Source organism: Gopherus flavomarginatus, chromosome 22 (genome assembly GCF_025201925.1).
Source record: "Gopherus flavomarginatus isolate rGopFla2 chromosome 22, rGopFla2.mat.asm, whole genome shotgun sequence".
Classification (NCBI taxonomy): domain Eukaryota; kingdom Metazoa; phylum Chordata; order Testudines; family Testudinidae; genus Gopherus; species Gopherus flavomarginatus.
The window spans coordinates 6,193,722-6,215,483 of NC_066638.1; the positions used below are offsets into that span (position 1 = coordinate 6,193,722).

Sequence of the window (21,762 nt, forward strand, 5' to 3'; positions counted from 1 at the left end):
GATGCGCCTGGGCCTGCCTGCTGCTGGACAGCCTGGGATTGACCCCAGCAGAGGCAGCTGGAAATGGGTGTGGGCTGCAAGGGGACACGTGCCATGAGCTGTTTCCTGCCAGGCTAGGGCTGTGGAAAGCATCGCCGCCCTCTCACACGAGCACCAGGGGGCATCTCCCCTTCCCACGCCAGCCCTTGGGCCTTTACGGGGGGGTGGATGCAGAGCAGCCTGTGGAAGCAAAAGGTGGCAGGGCAGCGGCAGGCCACGTACCCCATGAAGCGCCTGCAGTTGGATTGCAGACGGGAGCACGTGCAGGTCACCCTCCACCCATGCAGCAGGCCACCCTCCACCTGGCCGGGCAGTGGCTCCCTGAGCAGTGAACCAGGGCTGTGCTTCCCCCCACCCCTGCCTGGCACTGCATGAGGCTGGCGTGTTGCAGGAAGGAAAACAGCCTCAGCAGCAGCACCTGCTCCACCCCGCGCAGTGCCCAACTAACTAGTGCAGGCGCCTGGCCCCTCCCCCCAGCACAGCAGATGATGCCCCACGCTGAGCAAAGGAGGCCAGTGCCCCCCAGCAGCAGAGATCCACAGAGAGTGAACTTTTATTTTCAACAAAGACAGCGCCTGCCCCATGAGATAGAAAGGGGAGGAGGGGGACGGGGAGGGGAGGGGAGGGGCCACCCCCAAGGTGGGCTCCAGAGTCTAGGGGATGGAGAGGGCCCCCTCCCGCCTTGGGGGAGCAGGGTGGGCGGAGGTGTGACGAGGAAGAACAGTGCCGGGGGCAGCGAGCGGCAGGGTGGGTGCCCCCCGCGGCAGGCAGGAGATGGGGCTGCGGCGATGGGCGTGGGCGTCGTTCCCAGGTGCACACGGTGCACTGCGTGAAGAGATGCCCAGGTACAAAAGAGTTCCAAGCCGGCCCCCATGACAGGACGCGCCACACACACGCCGAGAGCGGGGCTGGCGGGAGGCTGGCTGGCGTGCGCGTGTCCAGGGGTGCGTGACCCTACATCCGCGGGCATGTGGGGGTGGCTCCAGGGGTGCGTGCGTCCCGGCGGTGACGACGTCAGAAGGGAAGAGAAGAAAAGAAAGCCCACAACAAAAGGCGAAAGGAGGGGGTGCGCCAGGGAGGGCACCGGCCCCCCTGGCAGGGGGAGCAGAGTCCGATAGCCAAACGAGGAAAACAAACTCCCCCACAAAAGGGAAACAAAATCTGATTGTCCTTTCGTTTGCTTTTCCCTTCTGCAGCGTGGGGCTGCCTGGGCCAGGCCCAGCTCCCCCCGCCTCACACCTCCGTCTGGAAATCCCCCTCTGACACGTCCAGGTTCATGCATGGGGGCTCCCAGTTGGCGCAGTGCAGCTCTAGCTTCTCCCGCCTCTTGAGGGGCAGGGAGCTGAGCGTCATGGCCTTGAAGGTGCTCCAGCTCTTCTGCTGCTGCTGCTGCTCCTCAGGACTGGTCACTTCCTGTGCGGGGCGGAGGAAAGAGACACGTCAGGGATGTATCGGAGCCAAAGCACCGGTCCCGCTGGGGCTCCACTCCCCCTCTGGGCCTGGGGAGAAAGGGAGCTCCGTTTTCCCACCCTTGGCCTGCTCTCCGCAGGCTGTGATGGCTGCGGGGCTGGGGCAGGCTGTCTCCCTGGGACTTACTGTGCTACAGTCACTATTACTAATAGTGTGGCTACTCAGCCTGCAGTACCTGCAACAGAGAACTCGGGGGCAGGTCCCCTGTGCCAGCCTGGCAGTGTAAAGGGACCTTAGGCTGGGTGGGAGCCCAGAGAGCCACCCAGGGCAGGGCAGGGCACGGCAAAGCACGGCTGGCGTAAGGGCTTTGCACTAGCACAGGCCCCCGTGCAGGGTTGCCGTAAGAGTGCACCGCACCACGGCCACAGGGAGCCCTGAGAGGCAGCATGGCCCTGGGCAGAGAGGGAATGAAATGCTGCCAGCAGAATGTTTTGCACCCATTCTGCGCAGCTTCGAGGGGACACATAAGGGGCAGGAAGGCGGGGACCCAGGGCTGGGCAAGAGGAGGCTGGAAAGTCCCCCGCTCCCCTCGGTGTTCCTGTTCCCTGTGCAAAGACCAGCTAGCAGGCTCAGGGCCAGAGAGCAGATGCTTTGGAAGCCACCTGGAGAGAAGGGCAGGCAGCCGGGGTGCATGGCCAGAGGGCGGGTAGGTGGAAGGCCTGGGCGTAGCCAGAGGGCAGGTGGACAGGCAGCCGGGGTGCGTGGCCAGAAGGCAGGTGGGTGGAAGGCCTGGGCATGGCCAGGGGGCGGTTGGGTGGTCGAGACACACAGAACAGCCAGAGGATGGACAGGAGGCTGGGGTGTGCAGCCAGAGGGTGGGCAGGACAGAGAGTGTAACCAAGGGTAGCTGGGCAGGACGAGGTGCATGCCTAAGGGTGGATGGGCAAGAAGGGGCACGCAAAGGCAAGCCGACAGGCATGATGAATGGGGTGCATGCCTGAGGCTGGGCGGGCAGGACAAGGCACATGGCCATGAGTGGGCGGGCAGGATGTGCCTGAGGGTGAGCAGGCAGGATGGGGCGCATGCCCGAGGGAGAGTGGGCAGGACGGGGCGCATGCCTGAGGGCGAGCGGGCATGTGCCCGAAGGCGGCCAGGCAGGATGGAGTGCGTGCCTGAGGGTGGGCGGGCAGGACAGGGCGTGTGCCTGATGGTGGGGGGCAGGATGGACGGGGCACATGCCTGAGGGCAGACATGTAGGACAGGGCGTGTGCCTGACGGTGGGCGGGCAGGATGGACGGGGCGCATATCTGAGGCCCAGTGGGCAGGATGGATGGAGCACATGCCTGAGGGCAGGCGGGCAGGATGGACGGGGCACATGCCTGAGGGTGGGCGGGCAGGATGGACGGGGCGCGTATCTGAGGCCGAGTGGGCAGGATGGATGGAGCACATGCCTGAGGGCAGGCAGGCAGGATGGACGGGGCACATGCCTGAGGGTGGGCGGGCAGGATGGACGGGGCGCGTATCTGAGGCCGAGTGGGCAGGATGGATGGAGCATATGCCTGAGGGCAGGAGGGCAGGATGGATGGGGCACATGCCTGAGGGTGGGCGGGCAGGACGGGGCACGTGCCTGAGGGTGGGCGGGGGGCTGGGAGCAAACCATGGGACAACAACATGTATCTCTGAGACTGAGGCACATTAGCACGAGATGAAGATGGAGCCTGGGGAGGGCCCCTGGACAAGAGCCAGGAGGCTGCAGGGGCAGCATGCGAGGGGAGGGGAGGACAGGACACTTACGAGGGGGTGGAGATGGGGTGGGGGGCAAGGAGGATGGACAGAGAAGCTGGGAGACTTTGCATGAACTACAGGGTCACGTGGGCGGGAGGCCTTCATCCTCCAAGGGACAGCGCGAGGATGAGGATGGGGTGGAGATGCCGACATGCCAGGATCCCTGCGAGCAGACGTGACGACTCCACGGGGGGCAATGGGCTCCTGAGGGGCAGCAGCTCCGCTCTAGCCCGCTAACCCCAGGAAACCCTCCTCCCGCGGCTGGGGTGTCCAGGCACTTACGCTGGATGTGCTCTTCTCCCCGCCGCCGGAAGAGACGCTCCACCGCTTCTCTCTCTGGGGGGACGGACAGGAAAGGAAGCGTCAGACACTAAGGTACAGGCCCCCTCATCCCCCAGCTCAGCCCTATGGCACCGGCTATCGGTCGTCACCCATCTAGGTGCCTTATGGGTGGTATGGGCCCCCAGGCAGCCCCTCGGCTTGGGGTGGGGTGGGAGGGCTGTGAAGCACAACAATACTGACCTCTCGATTTGACCATCTGCCTAAGCCCATCGCGAAGGGGTCCCTCGCAGCAGGGGGAGATGAAGGGAACAGGGTGAGGCACCCCGGGAAGACCCCCCAGCCTCTGCAGTCCCAGCCTTCCCAGAAGGGAACGGCCTGGCAAAACTGGCTGCAGTGAAGCGACTCTGGCCAGCAGGAGGCGCTGCGGTATGTGCAGTGGATGCAGAGCGGGCTCACAGGTGCCCTAGCCGCCACAATAAATGCAGTGGGGGTGTTTTAAATGCACTAGTTCCATGAGAGCGCCAAGGTTTCCCCCAGCAAGAGGCGCTGTGCAGCACGGCTAACTGTGTACCATCAAGGTATGGCTGACCACGGTGCCGTCCGTGCGAGACAGCAAACACCAGCCGGGGAGCGACAGCCAAGGGCTTCCGCAAAGGACGAGTGGCAGCTGCCTCGGTCGGTAACGCAGCTCTGTGCCCATCCCATCCGCTGCTGTGCAGGGACGTAGGCACAGCTCAGCCCTGCCCAACACTGACAGCCTTACCTTGGCAGCATTGGTAGCAGGTGCCCGGTACCGATCCATCGTGTGGAATTTCTGGTTCAGCTCATGGTAGAGTTCGGAGTGGCGCTTCCTCGTGTGCATGACTTTCTGCAAAGGGATTGGAGTCAGGGGGGAACATACGTACTTCTAGTCAGTGCCGCTTCACGGACACACAGCATCATCCCCCACCCCTCGCAGCCTGCTCCTGGGCTATGGGAATAATGGTTGTTACTTGCTACAGCAGGGGGAGCTCACACACTGAATTTCTGTAGGACTCACAAGAAACAGTAGCTATCATTGGTTTGTGTCTGACATTTCTTGGTAACAGAGTGGTGGGAGGGACTCCAGCCCCCCTTCAAGATTTCCTCCGTCACCAACCCAGCAGATTGAAACAATCACACACGTGCAGCAGGGCAAAATTTAGGGGCTTAAATAACTCGGCGGTTCCCCCTTCCCACCAGCTGAAATGACACTGCCTGATTGGGAGCATCAGCTCCCGCCATGAACCTGGCGAAAATATTCCCAGCAGCCCTCCGGCGTTTTAATCAACTGTGATCGCTCTTTATTCCCTGGTATAAAACTCCTCAGAGCTCAGCTCTGCTTAAATCGGGCCAGGGATGCGGTTGCAGGAGAGAAATAAATAGAGGAGATTTTATTCCCCAAACCCGGACAAGCTCCTTGCAGGGCTCCTCCCCAGCCCCCATCTCTCTGCAGAGACCAAGCACCAGCCACCCTCAATCCCTCTCTGCTTCTGGCCGGGCGGCGCTTACGGTACTGCGAGTCCCCTGGAGTCCCCGTCACTGTGCTGGTGCCAAGGCACCAGGAACCACTGCACCAACCGCAGAAGTGGGGAGGGTCTCGGCGGTGCTTACCTCGAAATCCAGATCTGAGTATCGTAACCGCTTCCTCTGGGGGTGAAATATACGCGCCGGCCAAAGAAAACCAAAAAGGGGGAGGGGGAAAAAAGAAAGATCTTTATTGGTTTATCCGGCGAAGAGGGGGAAAAGCACATGCCGCAGTGCTGGTGCGAGGGGCTGGGAGAAGGACACCAAATGAGACCTGACTAAAGTGGGCGCTATTCTCACTGACTTCAGCAGGAGACACCCCAGTCTGCAAAAACTCGATCCCAGGGGCGGAGGGCAGCCAAGCTCCCCCTTTTGGCTGGATTTCCCATAGCTGCTCCCTCTGCGCGATGGCCCCTCTGCACTGTGCTGTCGAGGCTCCTCCCCTGCCCTTATCTGCATATGTTAATTAGCCACAGCCCTGGTAGGCTAGCTGATGCCTGGGCTGCCCAAAGTGTTAGGGGGTGGGTACCACTGCTATGGCAACCGTTACTATAGCACCTAACCATCTTTGAATGCAGTTAGCCTCCCAAGCCCACTCTGATGTGGGTATGCGGGTAACGGCTACTACCTCATTTTAGGGCTGGGGATTGAGTGACTGGCCCCAGGTCACACCCCTAGTCTGCAGCAGAGCCGGGACGACCCAGCCTGGCGCCCAAATTATGTGCCCTGTGCTGGGGTGAGGATCACTCGGGGCTTTGTGATTCCTCGTTACTAGCTGGGAGAGACGCTAGGGACCTGGCCAGGCCCCACATTGGACCTGCTTTAAGAGAGAATCCAGCGGGGAAATGTCCTCCAGCCGCACGGCTTCTGTCTCTCTTTGGCATCAGTCACTCTGTCACCAAGAAGTTGAAAGCAATACTAACCCGGTACTCACACCGTGCTGGTGCCTCTCCTCGGCGGAGGTGAAAGCACCAGCCAGGTATTAACCGAACCTCCCCAGCCAGGCCAGGAACATTATCCCCACTTTGCAGCCGGGTAAACCGTGCAGTGAAGTGGCCAGCACAGAAAAATTAGTGGCGGAGCCAGGACTAGAAGCCAGAAGCCCTGACTCCTGCAGACCCCACTCCCAACAGCAAACAGCCGCCATCATTTTGACATGTCACACAGAAAAGGGATGTGCAAGCGCCCCCTGGTGCTTTGCAGCCAGCAGTTAATTAACACACACTATTCCCAGCGTGGGCCTTTGTTCGAGGGGGGACACCAGCCATGGGACGGGGGTTTAGCCAGGGGAACGCACTGGCTCCTTCTCCTGCTCAGACATACGTTGGGGAAAAGAAGTGAGCTAAAGGGAAAGTAAATGCAGCAAGAGACAAGCGCTGCATCTGGGCTCCTCCCCAGGGGTGAGACACAGCCCAGAGCTGGCAAGGAAGTGCTTGAAGCCAGGTCACCGCAGGGATGTGCGCTGGGCGGGACAGTCCTGGGTGCAAACGAATCCCAGTGAGAGAAAGAACGAGGGCCCCCTGCGCGTCACAGCACTATCAGCCCCCGAGACGCAGCTTCGCACACCCTGCTGTGCACTCGCTCACTCTCACACACACCTTTGCAGGTGGCCTCTCACACGCTCGTGCATGCGGTCAGTCACACGTGCTCACCAACACTCACTATCTCTCTCACATACTCTTTGCTGTCTTGCACATGCAGTTACCGCTTGTGCACTTGCACACCTACACCTTCTTTTGCACATACACACGTACTCGCACGCACTTTCTCAAACACACACGCTTGTGCAGCCCCTTGCATGCACACACCCTGCTACATGTGCGCACTTTCGCACAGTCCCTGGCCCACCCGCTCCCCCTCAGCCACCCAGGGCAGCGGGCTCTGGGCTCACCTCGAGCGACCCCACTTTCATGGCGGAGCCCGGCACCGTGCGTGGCATGGTGCGGCTTCGCTCCGTGAGCTCCGAGGCCAGGATCTGCCGGACTGTGGGGTGCTGCTTGAACTGAAGGCCGTATGGGTGCTTCACCGTCCCGTAGGGCTGGTTTAAGTTCACATTGATGTGGTCCACAGAGACAAAGCCGGGGTAGGCTTCCGCCTCGGCCCCACGGCGACCCCTGCCCACGTGTGGCACCTCATCCACCTTGATGTTGAGCCTGCCCTCCTCCCTGCCGAAGGGCTTGAGGCTCACAGTCCGGCGGGGCAGCACCATGTAGTCGCTCTCTAGTGCCGGCTCCGGCGCCCGCATCCAGCCGTAGTCGGCCTGCTGCAGGTTGCTGTCCGTGCACAGGTAGACGGGTCCCCGGCTGTCCAGGTTGACATCCTTCTTGGCGGGCGGGTCGCTGAGTTCGTTCAGGCCCTTGTGCGTCAGCGTGGGCACCTGCACCAGGATGCCAGTGGGCGGGATGTTCCCCGGGAGGCTGGAGAAGCCCAGGCTTCCCTCGGAGCCGGGGTGGAGCTTGGGATCCTCGTCGCCGTCCAGGGAGATGCGTGACAAGGTGCCCGTGATGGTGGCGGGGTTGCACGCGTTCACCTCCTTGAAGAGGACTGGTCGGGGTGGGGAGAAGAGGAGACGTGGGTCAGAGGTGGACAGTCAATGTGCAGGTGTCTCCCAACCTCCAGGGACTCTGGGATGGGGTCAGGCTGGGAAGGGGACTACCTCTGCCCTAAGTGGCGTGAAAACCAGGCTGTTAGCCCCATACGGGGGGATACCCGCACCCACAGCGCCCCGCTGGTGCTTCCTCACTTAGCTCCTCCCACTTGATGCTAAGCCCCACCCCTTCTGTTAAAGGGATGGCTTGGATCTGTGGCGATTCCTGGCTTGGAGGGGTGGGAGAGGGGACATAGCACTGCCCTCCTGGCCTCCCTCCCAACCCCCCCCCAGGGGAGCGGGACCAGGCCTCACCTGTCTGACATGCCAGGTCAACGTCCTTTTCAAAGTCTGTCTATAAGAACAGAGAAAGAGGGGGAGAGAGACAAAGGGTGGGGGGAGAGAGGGAGACCCAGAGGGATGAATGTATCACAGGCGGCAAGCAGGGTTAAAGGGGCCACGCAGCGGGGGCCCAGGGGGTCTGGCTACACTGCAGCTGGGAGGGGCGATTCCCAGTGTGGGCTGACAGACACACGCTCGCAGTGTGGATGTCACAGACCTGGCGGTGGCACGGGCTAGCCATTGAGTCCGAGCCCTCCCGACCCGCTGAGAACAAGCTTGGGTGGCCAGTCTGAGCTACCGCCTCAGCCCGGGCCTCAGGCCGCCCGCTTGCCCCGTACTCCCCAGCCTGAGCCCCGTGATGCCCATTCGCTCCATGCCACCTGCTCGCCCCATGCCGCCCCATCCCGGGCCATCTGCTGGCCTGGTGCCGCCTGCTCGCCCAGTGCCACCTGGCTGACGTTCACTCACCATGATCTGCACCTGTCCGTTCTTGCAGGAGTCGGGAGAGTTCTCGTTTTCGTTGTTCTTGCACACCCCGATCTGGCACTTCACGACATCTTGCACCTGGGCGAGGCAGAGGCTGCGGTTACTGCCCTGGGGGTTGGCAGCGAGGGGGGGCCCCTGCTGCCCTGCCTCTCACAAATGATTACTGGGGTCCGTAAGCCATCTGGATCTGCCCAGCCAAGCCTCACGCCCTGCTGGGATCCACCCTGCCCCCATCCAATCCCTGCGTCCTGCCGGGATCCACTCCACCAATCCTCACACCCGCCCAGATCCACCCTGCCCCCATCCAATCCCTGCGTCCTGCCGGGATCCACTCCACCAATCCTCACGCCCTGCCCAGATCCACCCTGCCCCCATCCAATCCCTGCGTCCTGCCAGGATCCATTCCACCAATCCTCACGCCCTGTCCCGATCTGCCCATCTGATCCCCTAGCCGGGTGCTGGGCAGTAACTGGGGGCGAGGGCAGGTCAGTCTCCTTCTGCCCTTTGAGGCCTTGGACCCTGGCTGGAGCTGACAGCACAGCGTCAGCTCAGGATCCAGGGGCGTGGACACTTGAGCCCCACCCCCTGCAGAGGAGCCAGCGTGAGGGCAGGGCCCCCTTAGCCCCTCTATGCAGGGGGAACTTCACCCCAGGCCACCGCCAAGCCCTCACAGGCCCCTCTCACTCTCCTGCATCTTGTGGGACCTCTGCCCTGGCACTGCCATGAGCATCTTTCCTATGACCTCCTGGCACCTGGGCAGTGCCAGCCGCTGGGCCTCCGCTCTGATGGGAACCTTCAGCCAGCAGCCGGCCACAATCTCTCCCTTCCTAGCTCTGTGCCCAACTGTAACGCTCTGACCAGCGCCTGCCGCCATGTGAGCTGTTACCTCCGAGATATTTATAGACTGGCCCCGTCTCTCCAGAGACTCCTCTTTACTAGACTCTATAAATCCTACGTCCCTCGGCTTGTCCTCCCGACCCTCCGCTCCGGCCGCCCTGCTTGGCATTCCAATGCGAGGCTGCTGTTGCTAACTTTCCCAGGCGGTTGCAAGGACGGAGCCATCGGGCGCTTCCTGGTTTGCGACAGGATGGGCCAGAAGCTCGTAACGATGGACCTTGCATACGCACTCTGTGTTTATAGAGCTGCCATTCGCAGTGCATCACGCTAAGATAAACGAGCACCCAAGGGAGCTCCGGAATGCAGAGGGATGGGCTCAGAGGGACGCGGTTCTCTCCAGATGAGTGATGGACAGAACTCCATCCCCTCCCACCCTCCAGGGCTGGGCGACTCCATTAAGATTTAGTGTTCCATCTGGAGTTTAAAGGTGCAATTTGGGCTGGTCTGTGCTAGCCGCCTCCAGCCAGGACCGTGGGCTTTGATTACGAGGTGCATTCGCTTTGCCTACCATCTCCACAACAGCGCGTTGTGCTCTATACGCAAAGGGCCTCCTTTCCACAGCGGGACCCCGTCCCGCCCCTGCATTCCCACCCGCTGTTTTGCACAGGCAGCGAAGTGGGTGTGAAAACCCTCACTCCCTGGCAACAGGGTGTGCAAAGAGCGCAGGGCTACTTGTTCCACCAAGTGTGTGGGGGCAGACCCACTGAGACCCCTTTCTCTGCAGAAAGAGTGGAAACTAGTGCGCAGCCCCTGGTGTGTAGAAATCCGGGGGCAGGATGAGCCACAGACAGCTGGAGGAAGAGAAGGGCAGATGGAACCTCAGCCCTTGGATCAGACCAGCAGCACGGATCAGGGCTGTGAGCGTGAGCTCTGGGGGCAGGGCAGGCGCGTGGGGCCCCACCTCTCGGCGTAGGAAGCAGTGCACGGTGATGATGACAAAGCCCTGCACCGAGTTGAAGACGGCGAAGAGGACCTGGAAGAGGATGGAGCGCCGGTCGGTCATGGCGAGCACGGCCGACATCCAGGTGAGCGCCAGCAGGGGCAGGACAACGCAGGAGCTCCACAGCGACGCCCTGGGAGGGGAGAGGGAGGGACGAGGGTGAGACAGATGAGCCCTAGAGCCAATCAGGGGGGAGGCTGCTGTTTAAAAGGAACGCTCGCTTGCCCAAGGGAGCTGTGGGAGCCCAGTTGCCAGCGCTCTGGGGTGCTGAGCCAGTGTCCACAGGGCTAGGAAAACCAGCCGGTGCTTTCCGCCTGCCCTCACTGCAGTACTGCTGGTGAGAGATGAGAGATCCCGCCTGTCGCCTGACAGATCTCCCGCTCGCATACACAGCCCCCCAGCACCGCCCCTTCAGGCACAGCCCGGCCAGTTCCTGGCCTCTCTGCCAAGGCTGCCAGACTGCATGATGGGGGCACAGAAGAGAGACCCAGCAAACTCGTTTCAGGTAGGACATCACCGCCGTTCTCAGACTGACCTGGATTTGATCCAGGCTCTGAATCCCACTCCCCTGAGCTGTTCAGCACTGCATTCCCAAACTGCATTAAGGCCAGTGTTTTAAAGGTATTTAGGTCTAAATCCTATTGACCGTCAAAGGGATTTTGGCTCCTCAGTGCCTAAATCCCTTCTGAAAAGGAGCCTGAGACTCCTAAACCAGTTAGGTGTTGCAATGCTGAGTGCAGCAATGCTTAAACATCTTTAAAAATCTGGGCCTAAGAGCCCGTCACCTCCTGGGGTGAGAAAGACCTGTATCAACTGAGGAAGCTTGTAGCTTTGCCTAGCCGATGCCCTAGCTTGTGTGGATGAAGCATGCAAACTCCTGCAGAAGTGAGCCAGGCTGTGCATGCAGAGGACAGGGAGGCAGGGAGAAAGGCTCATGCACTCGGCTCATTAGATTTAAGGATCTTCTCATTCGAACCTCTCCTCTTGCTGCTCCGTTCAGCAGCTGAAAGCTCATTAAGTGACAGGCAGAAGGCAAAGCCTCCCGGAGATTTAAGGAAGAGAAGTTGCAGAGCTGTGGACGGAGCGCCTGGCCTGCCTTGCCATGATCCGGGTCTCGACTAGCTCCAGGGCTGCATATGGCCCAAGGTACTCAGATCCTGGGCTTGGATTACAGCTAAAAGGTCCTTCTCCTCCAGCTTTAGGGGGAAGCTGAGCTAGCGGGAGGAGAATGAAACCTGAGGGCCGGGTCTGATCTCGAACGTGCTGGGCTCCAATTTCCAGCTGCTCTGCACCTTGGGCCCGATGTGCAAGGAAGCGCTCGGCGCACGTCAATGAGCCGAGTCATCATTTATACCAGTGCAAAATGGGCACAAAAATGCTGTTTGCGCCAATGCAAAACCATGGGTAAGGTGCAGGGCAGGGCTGGATGAGACCCACTGCATTTACACTGGTGTGGCTACTGGTTTGAGTGGAGTCACTCCTGATTTGCACCAGCATGCGAGAGAATCAGGCCCGCTGGGGAAACCAGCAGGAGCCTCCCTCCCCATTTCGGGTGTAGGGATATTAAAGAAGGTACTAAGGGCTTGTCTACATCAGAAAGTTGCAGCGCTGGTGAGGGAGTTACAGCGCTGCAACTTAGGAGGTGTACACATCTGCAGGGCACCACCAGCGCTGCAACTCCCTGTTTGCAGCGCTGGCTGTACTCCCGTTTTGTCTCGGGTGTAGAGGATCCAGCGCTGGTGATCCAGCGCTGGTAATCAAGTATAGACACTTACCAGCGCTTTTCTTGACCTCCGTGGAATAAGCAGGTATCCCAGCATACCTGAGGAAGCCTCTGGTAATCAAGCTGGTCTCCTTCCCCGTCTTGCTCTCGCGTTCCCCGAACCCCGAGCAAGCAGGTCTCCTTCCCTGAGGTTTGCTGGGTGGTTCCGGGAACGCGAGAGCAAACCGCGGCGAAGCTGGTCTCCTTCCCCGGTTTGCTCTCTCGTTCCCCGAACCCCGAGCAAGCAGGTCTCCTTCCCTGCGGTTTGCAGGGTGGTTCGGGGAACGCGAGAGCAAACCGCGGCGAAGCTGGTCTCCTTTCCCGGTTTGCTCTCTCGTTCCCCGAACCCCCGAGCAAGCAGGTCTCCTTCCCTGCGGTTTGCAGGGTGGTTCGGGGAACGCGAGAGCAAACCGGGAAAGGAGACCAGCTTCGCCGCGGTTTGCTCTCGCGTTCCCCGAACAAGCAGGTCTCCTTCCCTGCGGTTTGCAGGGTGGTTCGGGGAACGCGAGAGCAAACCGGGAAAGGAGACCAGCTTCGCCGCGGTTTGCTCTCGCGTTCCCCGAACAAGCAGGTCTCCTTCCCTGCGGTTTGCAGGGTGGTTCGGGGAACGCGAGAGCAAACCGCGGCGAAGCTGGTCTCCTTTCCCGGTTTGCTCTCGCGTTCCCCGAACCCCCCCTTGAAGCCGCCCAACAGCACTGCAGTGTGGCCACATCTAACACCACTTGCAGCGCTGGTTGCTGTAAGTGTGGCCACTCTGCAGCGCTGGCCCTATACAGCTGTACTAATACAGCTGTAACAACCAGCGCTGCAAAATTTTAGATGTAGACATGGCCTAACAGTGATTCCCCCAAGTGACAGTGACCCCCCACCCCCGGTTCACCAAGTACAAAAATCTTTTAAGTTCTTATGTTAAAACTTCTAAGCTCCTGTCTGCAGAAAACACTGACTGTATCTGTCCTGTGAAAGATACTCTATTACTATGTAAAATTTACAAACAAGTTAATTGACTTTTTTCTTGAAGTAAACACTATGCTACCACCCCTGCTGTGAGCCTTAAGCTGTAATTGATACAATGTAAACAAACAGACACCCACCCTCTGTGATTACAGGACCGGGAATCTCATAGGAATTAACACACCCCCCAAAAGTGGTGGAGACAGTAAATTAAAATATGGTTAAGATAGGGAATGTATGTTGATGAATGTTTGATGTACGTGAATGGTTAGGGCAGTGCCAGCCTGGAAAGGATCCATCCGCCAAATAATGTGTCAAGTGGACCACCAGACAACTCCCGGAGGGTAAACTGGGATCCACCCCAAACACCTGGAAGGAATGTGCCACTTCAGACAGTGTGGAGCCACCAGGAATGTGCCACCTGCTAATTGAGCCAACAACAGCAGGATGAAACGGTTCCCATAGACTAACATAGGAATTAATTCCTATAAAAATGGACTCTAAAAACTGAGGACTTTGAGTCCCTGGTTCTGCTGCCAGCCTCCAGGAGCATCAGGTGCATCTGACACACACTCGGCTCCATCCTCATGACCAAGATACCTGGCCAGTAACTTGGCATGAGCAACTTCTAAGCTGGTAACTATAACACCTATACAGAACCTGAATGAATGATTGTGTGAATGAATATATACGTGTGTGTGTGTGTGTGTGTGTGTGTGTGTGTGTGTGTGTGTGTGTGTGTGTGTGTGTGTGTGTGTGTGTGTGTGTGTGTGTGTGTGTGTGTGTGTGTGTGTGTGTGTAAGGAATAAGCAGTGATAGGAAAAAGTAGTAAAACAATGTTGTTTGCTTTTATCTTTTGCCTTATAATTATATTTACAATCAATGTGGCATCTTTGCCTTATCCCTCTTAATAAGATCCTGCTGGTTTTTATTACATTGGTATAACACGGGTGGCTATTGGCCTTTCTTCCACTGAGCTCTGTATTGCTGAGACAACGTTCCAGGCAGAACGCTGATGCCAGATGCTGTTAGCAGAGTGATGCAAGGGGCCGGCACAGAGTGGGTGCACGTGCCTCTCTCTCTCGCCGTGAATAGCAGCAGAATAATGAGAAAGGATTCTGGGGGAGGATGCGGGGGAACGAGATGACAGAACGCAGACAGATTAACCACGCGAGCAGCTTCCGACATGGAGATAGCCAGCTAGAAGTTCCCCTGCACCCCAGCCATGCACGCGGACTGACGGTCGGAGAGCACCCCCCACCCCCGCGCGGGGAGTCTCCAGGGGTTCACTCCAGGCCTCTCCTGAAAGGCTGGCAGGGCTTCATTGGGGCTGGGCTGGGATCCCACAAGCACTATGAGGATTTTGGATCAGTGGGTACAGAGAGGAGCCCAATGTGAGAGGGTGACGCATGAGTTAGAAAGTGTGTGAGGGGGAGTGTGTGGGGGGCTGCAGGGCGCATGATGCATGGGGAAGTGCAGGGGGCTATGGGAGGTGTATGGGGGCGCATGTGGATGCAATGTAGGTTTGAGAGCCTGAACTCCCCCTGTCCCCGCCAATTCCTGCATTCTCTGCCCAAGCACAAGGATTTTGGTCTTTAAAAAATGGATTTTTAAAATTGTGCTTTTGGGGGATTTTCCCAACAGTGTGGCTGTGCCGCTCCCCAGGGTCTCTGGCTGCTGTCAGCACCATCGTCACCAGCGTTAGGGGTAGTGGCACCAGCAGCCCTGCCCCGGGGCCTGGCTGGGAACATTCTCATCAGCTGCTGGGTTCCACCTCCGGTCACGGAGAGCGAGGGCCCCCTCCCGCTGGGGTGGCTGGAACCAGCCCGCATCCCAGCAGAGCCAGCCTGGACTCAGCTTCCCTGGGTTCCCCACCTGCTGCCCTCCCTCAGAGGGCAGCCAGGCCCCCCATGGGACTTGCCCGCAGCCACCTCTCTGCTGTGATTGCCAAGGACACATCACCCTGGGGATTCTGGTGGCAGGAACCACTCGGCTTCTGGACTGTGACCCGCCAATCCTCAGAAACTGACTGTCTGCTGCCATGGGCAGGATTCAAAGCAGCAGAGGAGAGGGGAATGGCTCTGTAAGGCACTGCCAGCCCCGCTGAGCCATGGAAAAGGAACTTGCCTAGCCCCCCTTGAACCCCATGTCCTGCCACCACCTGGGGTACAGGTTCCCTGCAGCAAGGACAGGGATGTGCAGAGTATCAGTCCCCCCACCCAGCTTTTTAGCTCTTTGCTAACTTCCCAGACTGGCTGCCCTCTTCCACTCGCCCCCAGCTGGTCCTGGCTCCCTGCCCCTGCTCCTCTCCTCATCCCCTCTTCCCCCTCACTGATCCCTCTTGCCCCACAATCTGTGCCCTCCCCTGGGCCTGGGATCCCACCCTGCAAAGTCCCAACATACGGAACACAGAGCAACGCAGTCTGGGGAGCTGGCTGCTAATGGCTGCAGAACCAGCATTCCCCCATTCCCACCCCCACGAGGGACCTGCCCCAGGCAATGTGTTATTTGATGAGCGGCAGTGAACGGGCAGGAGTGACGGGTCTCACACACACACACACGGCCCCACGCCAGCCACTGCGAGACACAGCCCCAGACACAGAGCTGAGCCGGGGAGCGCAGCAGATGCAGGACCCGGAACAGCTCTGAGCACACGGCATTCTCCAGCCCCGGGTAGGGAGTTGAAAGGCTGAGTGCCCATTAGGCAATGCCCCCTTCCTCCTGCCCCCGGTGCCCCGGCCGGCGGGAGAATGCTGCGCTCTCAAGTCCCGGGCACCACAGCCACACACGACAGCGCGAGCGAGCACCAAGGGCGCAGGCTGAGAGACTAACATGGCGCTGCTGGTGGTGGCAGAGGTCAGGGCGGTGCTGGACACCACGCCGCATTTGGTGCATTTCAGCAGCAGGCGGCCACAGGTGGGCTGCTTCCAGCTGAGCACCCCAACCCCCATGGGAGAGCCATGCGCCGGCCAGGGTGTGGGGAGGGGCGGGAAGCGAGGGCACGAGGCATAAGACAGGCGGGAGGGGACGGACAGACACAGAAACCAAGCAAATGAGAAAAACAGAGAGAGAGAGAGAGAGAGATTGTTAGTTGCAAGCCGGCACGCTGGGTGGTTACTGACTAGCATGGGGTCCGACAGCTCTCGCTGGGGGCTGGAGGCTCAGCCCCTTGTCTGGGGGGCTCTGCAGTGGGGCTCTGCAGTAGGATCCCCTCCTTCCCTGTATGACGGGCATGCCCCTCTCTGGTCTGAGTGCAGCTCTGTGACAATGACAATCCCAGCACTGGGCGTGGGGGAGAGGTTCGGGAGCCTGGCTACCCCGCTGGTAATGGGTGCAGGGCCTGGGCAGGGGCCGTGGGCACTTCTGGGTAACAGACAATGGGGCACAAGCTGCCCCCTTGCTGCAGAAATCAGCTCAGCACCAATCCCCCATTCTGTTTCCCCAGGCCTCCAGCTAAGCCTGCTGGGCGTGGCTGGGGTACAGGGTGCCGACAGGTGGCTGGGGTGTGTCTCATCTGGTGGGGGATGTCTCTCTAGATGGGGGGAAGGCTCATCTGCAGGGTGGGGATGGTGTGTTGCTGGAGCTGGGGGCACCCCCGGGAAATCCATACTCCACCACCACTCCCCTCTTAGCTATGTGCCCTGGGAGCCTGCTGAGGAATGGGCAGACTTCTCTTCACTTATGAATGGCTAGAGCCGAGCCCAGGTGCAGCCGGGGGGTGCATTGACACAGCCAAGGTGAGATGGGGGGGCTCTTAACACCCTGAGCCTCCAGCCTCCTCGAGCCAATGAGACATGGACTGCCTGGCCCTGCCCCAGCTCCTCCGGACTGCACCTGGGCCGCCAAGGGGCACAGGGTATTACCTGCCTGCGTGTGCCCTCCCGCTCGCCTGCCCCACATGGGGGCAGCCCCAGGGGGCACTTACCCGGCCCGCTGCTTTTTGGACTTATCTGAAATGCCGTCCCGAGACATGAGCTTGTTGAAGACAATGATCCCTATCAGCATGTTCACCTGAGTTGGGAGGGAGAGAGAGAGACAGAACCCGGGTGAGGGACGGGGTGGTGACCCCACACAGGGGACCCAGTGCTGGGCAGAGCCCTCCCCTCCTGCTCCATCCCCACCCCGGGGGCAGGGAGGGACTGGGCTTTGTGGGGAGTTCAGAGAGATTGTGGGGAGATTGCAGCAGCAGGCTCTGGGCTAGGAACGGGCTGGGGTCAGGGGAGGAGAAACAGGGTTGTGGGGTGCGAGGGGGAGGGGCTCCCTGGAGCCGGGGGGCACCAGGGCCCGAGGGAGAGACGGCAACAGACAGGGGTTGGCCCTTTTCTTCAGCCAAAGACGTGCTCCCAAAGGGCAAACACCTACCAGCACGATGACGGCAGCGGGGCCGACGAAGGCATAGAGCAACCCGCCTTCCAGGGAGAGCCAGCAGCTGCAGAGGGAACACGGCGCCATTAGGGGGGGTGGGCAGATGGAATCCCCTCCCTGTCTCCCCACACTGACCATGTCCCATCTCCTACCAGGGAGCCTGGCTCCTCGCCCCGCAGCCCCTAGCCAAGTCTGGTGTGCAGGGGAGCCCCTGGGGCCCCAGCCCCCCGTGCACCCCCAGCCGGGCTTCATTCCAACACTCACTAGCTGGCTGTTCCGTAGCCTTTGGTCCGAGTGAAGCCGACAGAGACTGCAACCACCAGGGCCGGCAAACCTGGCGGGGAGACGAGACAATGACCAGGATCTGCAGAGGGGCTCAGCACCCACCTGCCCCACTGACACGGGGGGAACCTCCCTCCATTTCCTTCCCACTGACACCAGTGCAGCATCCCGCCCCCATGGCGAACAACGGAGAGTGCCCGGCTGCCCCCCTGAACAGTAAGAGCTGCTGGGAGCGGAGTCCGGGGGAAGAGCTGCCCCTGCCTCCCCGCAGGTCAGCAGGGGCCATGTCTATAGACCCAGGGCAGCAGCTGGAGAGCAGAGACACAGAATGCAGTGATTGATGCATCAGCAGGGGGGCCCAAGCCACCGAGCAGCACATCTAGACAAGAAACAGCGCAGCGACCCACGCGCCTCTGGGTTCCCTCTGCCCTGATGAGAGCGGGGCTCATCACACAGCTCAGGGGCTGGGATGAGGGTCAGAGCAGGGACTCCTGGCTTCTATTCCCAGCTCTGCCACTGAGGCAAGTCACTTTCCTGCTCTGTGCCTCAGTTTTCCCACCTGTGAAATGGGGGTGATAATCCTTAGCTCGCCTGGAGGCGGGGTCTGAGTGTGACCACCATTAACTCACACATGCAAGGTGCTTCCCTCTGTTCTGACCACTAGACCCCGCCCATTCCTTGAGCCGGACCCACTGCTCGCAGGGAAGGCGAGCGAGGCCTCTTACCCCATCCCAGGCACAGGAAGCGCTTCCTGACCAGGCGTGTGCGGATCCTGCCGATCACGGCCAGGTAAGACTGCCAGGCCTCGGTCAGCACCCAGCAGAAGGATGAGAGGAAGAAGAAATGCAGAAATGCGGCTGTCATGGTGCACACGCCCTGCAAGGAGAGAGAGACGGCAATCAATACAGGTGTGCCGCACGGAGGCCTGGGGTGCTTGGCACCTCTCAGGATATGGCCCTAGCAGAGCCCTCGGGCATCCCACACTCCCTGGCATTGTTAATAATGGGCCAGATTCCCCCTGAATTAAATGGTGTAAATCAGGAACAACTCCGCTGAACCTAATGGGTAGGGGCGGCATAAGCCAGAGGGGAGCCCAGCCCAGTGCTCTTATGGCTTGGATGCATCGTGCACGTCAATCTCTGGGAAGAGGCATGCCACTGGCAGACGAGGTGCCAGCTCCTGGCAAGGCTCCCATGTCGAACGCTGACAGCTACAGAGCCGGACACCGTCTGGTTCACCTGCGTGTTAGCAGGGCCCAAACAGATATTAGATTGTAAGAAAGCTTGTGAGTCGTTGCCTGAATTAACCTCACTTATAACATCCATATCCCACGCTATATAAGGTAATTATCTGTATTCTGAGCCTATGAGACTGTGTAAATCACGAGACAGGAGAGAGACATTAACTAGTGTGACATTAATTAGGCCGATCTTCCCAAAAGGAGAGGTCCCGCGACACCAGATGGATCACTGGGGGATGGTGCAGCTGGCGTCTCCCTGCCTACCCTCCGCAAGAGAACAGAAGAGTTTTGTTGCTCTGCTCTCCTTCTCCTCCCCAGGAAGATGAGTCATGTTTACAGCTCAGGGCACGTGGCAGGAGGGCGATAAAACCCCTAGACAAAAGGAACTTGGTCTCTCTGTGCTGCTTGGAATCTGGGGACCAAACGTTTCTAGGCACATGCAAGGGATCCCCAGCGACTCGGCCTGGGTTAGCCGTAAGGGATGAGCAGAACATGCTCATGATAGAAGCTTTTATTGCCTTTTGAAACTTAAGATTGTAACTCATTTGTGTGTCTGTTTAACCTCGTCAATGCCGCTCTGGTTTCCTTTTCTGAGCTCATAAACCTTTAGCTAGTTTCTTACAGGACTGGCTACAAGCGTCGTCTTTGGCATGAGATCTGGGGTGCAACAGGGATCCTGAGGCAGCTACATCGCAGGCCTGCAAGGGCGTTGTGTTTATGGTGGAGTAGATGGTGCATTCCTAATCCCTGTGGGCCACCTCTTTGGTGATGCCATAAACACACATCGGAGCATTCGGCCACAAGGAAGCGCAGTCCACCCTTTGAGTAGAGACCAGGGGCTGCTCTCTGGCCCCCATCGCGGCAGGGTCTGAGACCCTCATGGATTTATCCTCACACTCCTTGTGCAGGGAAGGATTATCCCCATTTGGGGAAACTGAGGCATGAAGCAGGGCAGTGATTCAGCCAAGGCCCCACAGCAACCCAGTGGCAGATCTGGGGACAAAAAACAGTTCCTCTGAATCCCAAACCAGCGATGGGGACCGGGGATGGGTCCTTTCATTTCTCTGCTGCACGTTGTCCCTCTATCCCTCTCTCTGTCCCTGTAAGCAGCAGCCAGATTCGCGCTAACTGTGCTCCCACAGGCGGGGGGCCAGCAAATATCACAATCCCACGAGCACACACAACACAGTGCGACTCACCCCCACTCCACTGCCGCTTGCTTTCATCGTTCCCAGGAGCACAGCAGGGCACTGCCCCACAGAACGCCGCTACACCTGGCGACCCATGCAGCAGGCACTGCCCAGCTAGTGCAGCCAGCAGAGCTGGGGGATGGGGGACGGGTGGGGGATTGGATCATTCATGCTGCAGGGATTTGGGGCTGGGGCCTCATCTGCCCTTTCCTCAATATTTATATCCATGAATTCACTGATGCAGAGTCACCTGGGGTGGCCAAGCAAGCTACTGTATCCTCTGGGCCACAGGACAACAGAGAGCTCTGTATCTAGAGCCCAGAGGATCCCAGAGCACTTCACCAGCTCTACTGGTCCAGGAGAGACTTCAGTCAGCACTGAAATGCAGCCACCTCTGGGACAAAGCACAGCAGCTGTTCTAACAGCACGCAGCAACAGTGCAAAGCAATTCAGAACAGGGAACTGTTCAGCTGAAACAGCAGGATGCATCGATTTAAAGGCCATATCCTGCCATTCCAGGCTGTTCTGCCCACAGCTCTCTGGCTGTAACGTCCCAAGGAAATGTCCATCCGGTGCCTGTCTCTCTCCCGTTCTCCCTGACCTCTTCAAGGAACACAGTGTCACAGAGTCTGGGGGAGTCAGGGCCCTGCACCCCCCACTTCCTGCAATTCACCCTGACTCTCAGCCAGGCGGTAAAACAGAAGGTTCATTAGACGACAGGAACACGGTCCCAAGCAGGGCTTGTAGGTACAACCAGGACCCCTCAGTCAGGTCCCTCTGGGGGGCAAGGATCTTAGACTGCAGACTTAGGGTTCCCTGCCTCTTCCCAGCCAGCCCAAAACTGAAACCAAAAACCCCTCCAGCAGGCTCTGCCCCCTCCTCTTCTCCCCCTCTCCCTTTGTCCAGTTTCCTGGGCAAAGGCATGGACTCACCCCCCCACCTGCCTTGCTCAGGTTACAGGCTCAGGTACCGTCCCTCACCTACTAAAGTCATCCCCTGCTCTCCCAACCCCCATGCAGACAGCCCCAGTAAAATTGGACGACATTCCCAGGTCAATCCGCCGCTCCCTACTGTGTCACACCTGGCGTGTCCCCACTGGGTGCCCAGCCGGGCAACGCCCCTTGGCAGCTGTAATGGGGTAGAAGCCCAGGAAGCCCTAGGCCAGATTCTCACCTTACTGAGCATATGGGACTGGCCCACCAGGATCAGCACATTGGAAGCCAGGATGGAGACGCAGAAATTCAGCAGGATGATGGAGCGCTCTGACTTGATGAACCTGCAGGGAGGGCAGAGGGAGGCAGGTTGAAGGGATCCTGGGGCTGGGCCCCTTGCAAACATCCTGGCCTGGTTTCTCTCTAGACCTAAGGTGGAGAATGCAGGAGATGCTATGACACAATAAACTAATGGCCTAATCAGTCTGGTAGCCTGTCTCCAACAGTGGCCAATGGGGCTATGTTAGAGGGCAGCACAGACCTTCATATAGTGCATGGAGTGTGTTAGCAGGCAGAGGATGCCTTCCTGACCCCCGTCTGGGGATCAGTTTATGCCCTGAAGCATGAGGATGGAGTTTATTTTATTCCAGGGAGTGTGACTCCAGGGGCTACCCCATTCATATAACAAATACCAACACTGGGATGAAACACCTGCACTTCCACA

The 21,762-nt window shown here is 59.3% G+C and overlaps 1 protein-coding gene across 9 annotated transcripts in view; it reads right to left on the reverse strand.

Annotated features, from left to right (window-relative positions):
- Positions 1–574: 574 nt before the first annotated feature.
- The window catches only part of ADGRB2 (adhesion G protein-coupled receptor B2), a 162,857-nt gene continuing 141,669 nt past the window's right edge, over positions 575–21,762 (reverse strand). For 7 of the 9 annotated variants that reach the window (XM_050932409.1, XM_050932414.1, XM_050932413.1 and 4 more), the window contains 14 exons: positions 21,280–21,382; positions 18,402–18,552; positions 17,659–17,728; positions 17,392–17,458; positions 16,955–17,040; positions 15,862–15,960; positions 10,275–10,446; positions 8,459–8,554; positions 7,964–8,003; positions 6,953–7,605; positions 5,149–5,184; positions 4,280–4,384; positions 3,517–3,570; positions 575–1,452 (listed from right to left, as the gene is read on the reverse strand). In XM_050932409.1, coding sequence (XP_050788366.1) covers positions 1,273–1,452; positions 3,517–3,570; positions 4,280–4,384; positions 5,149–5,184; positions 6,953–7,605; positions 7,964–8,003; positions 8,459–8,554; positions 10,275–10,446; positions 15,862–15,960; positions 16,955–17,040; positions 17,392–17,458; positions 17,659–17,728; positions 18,402–18,552; positions 21,280–21,382 — 1,912 coding nt within the window. In that variant the 3' untranslated portion in view covers positions 575–1,272. The remainder of the gene's footprint in view (positions 1,453–3,516; positions 3,571–4,279; positions 4,385–5,148; positions 5,185–6,952; positions 7,606–7,963; positions 8,004–8,458; positions 8,555–10,274; positions 10,447–15,861; positions 15,961–16,954; positions 17,041–17,391; positions 17,459–17,658; positions 17,729–18,401; positions 18,553–21,279; positions 21,383–21,762) is intronic. The other 2 variants (XM_050932411.1, XM_050932410.1) reach the window with 2 other exon arrangements.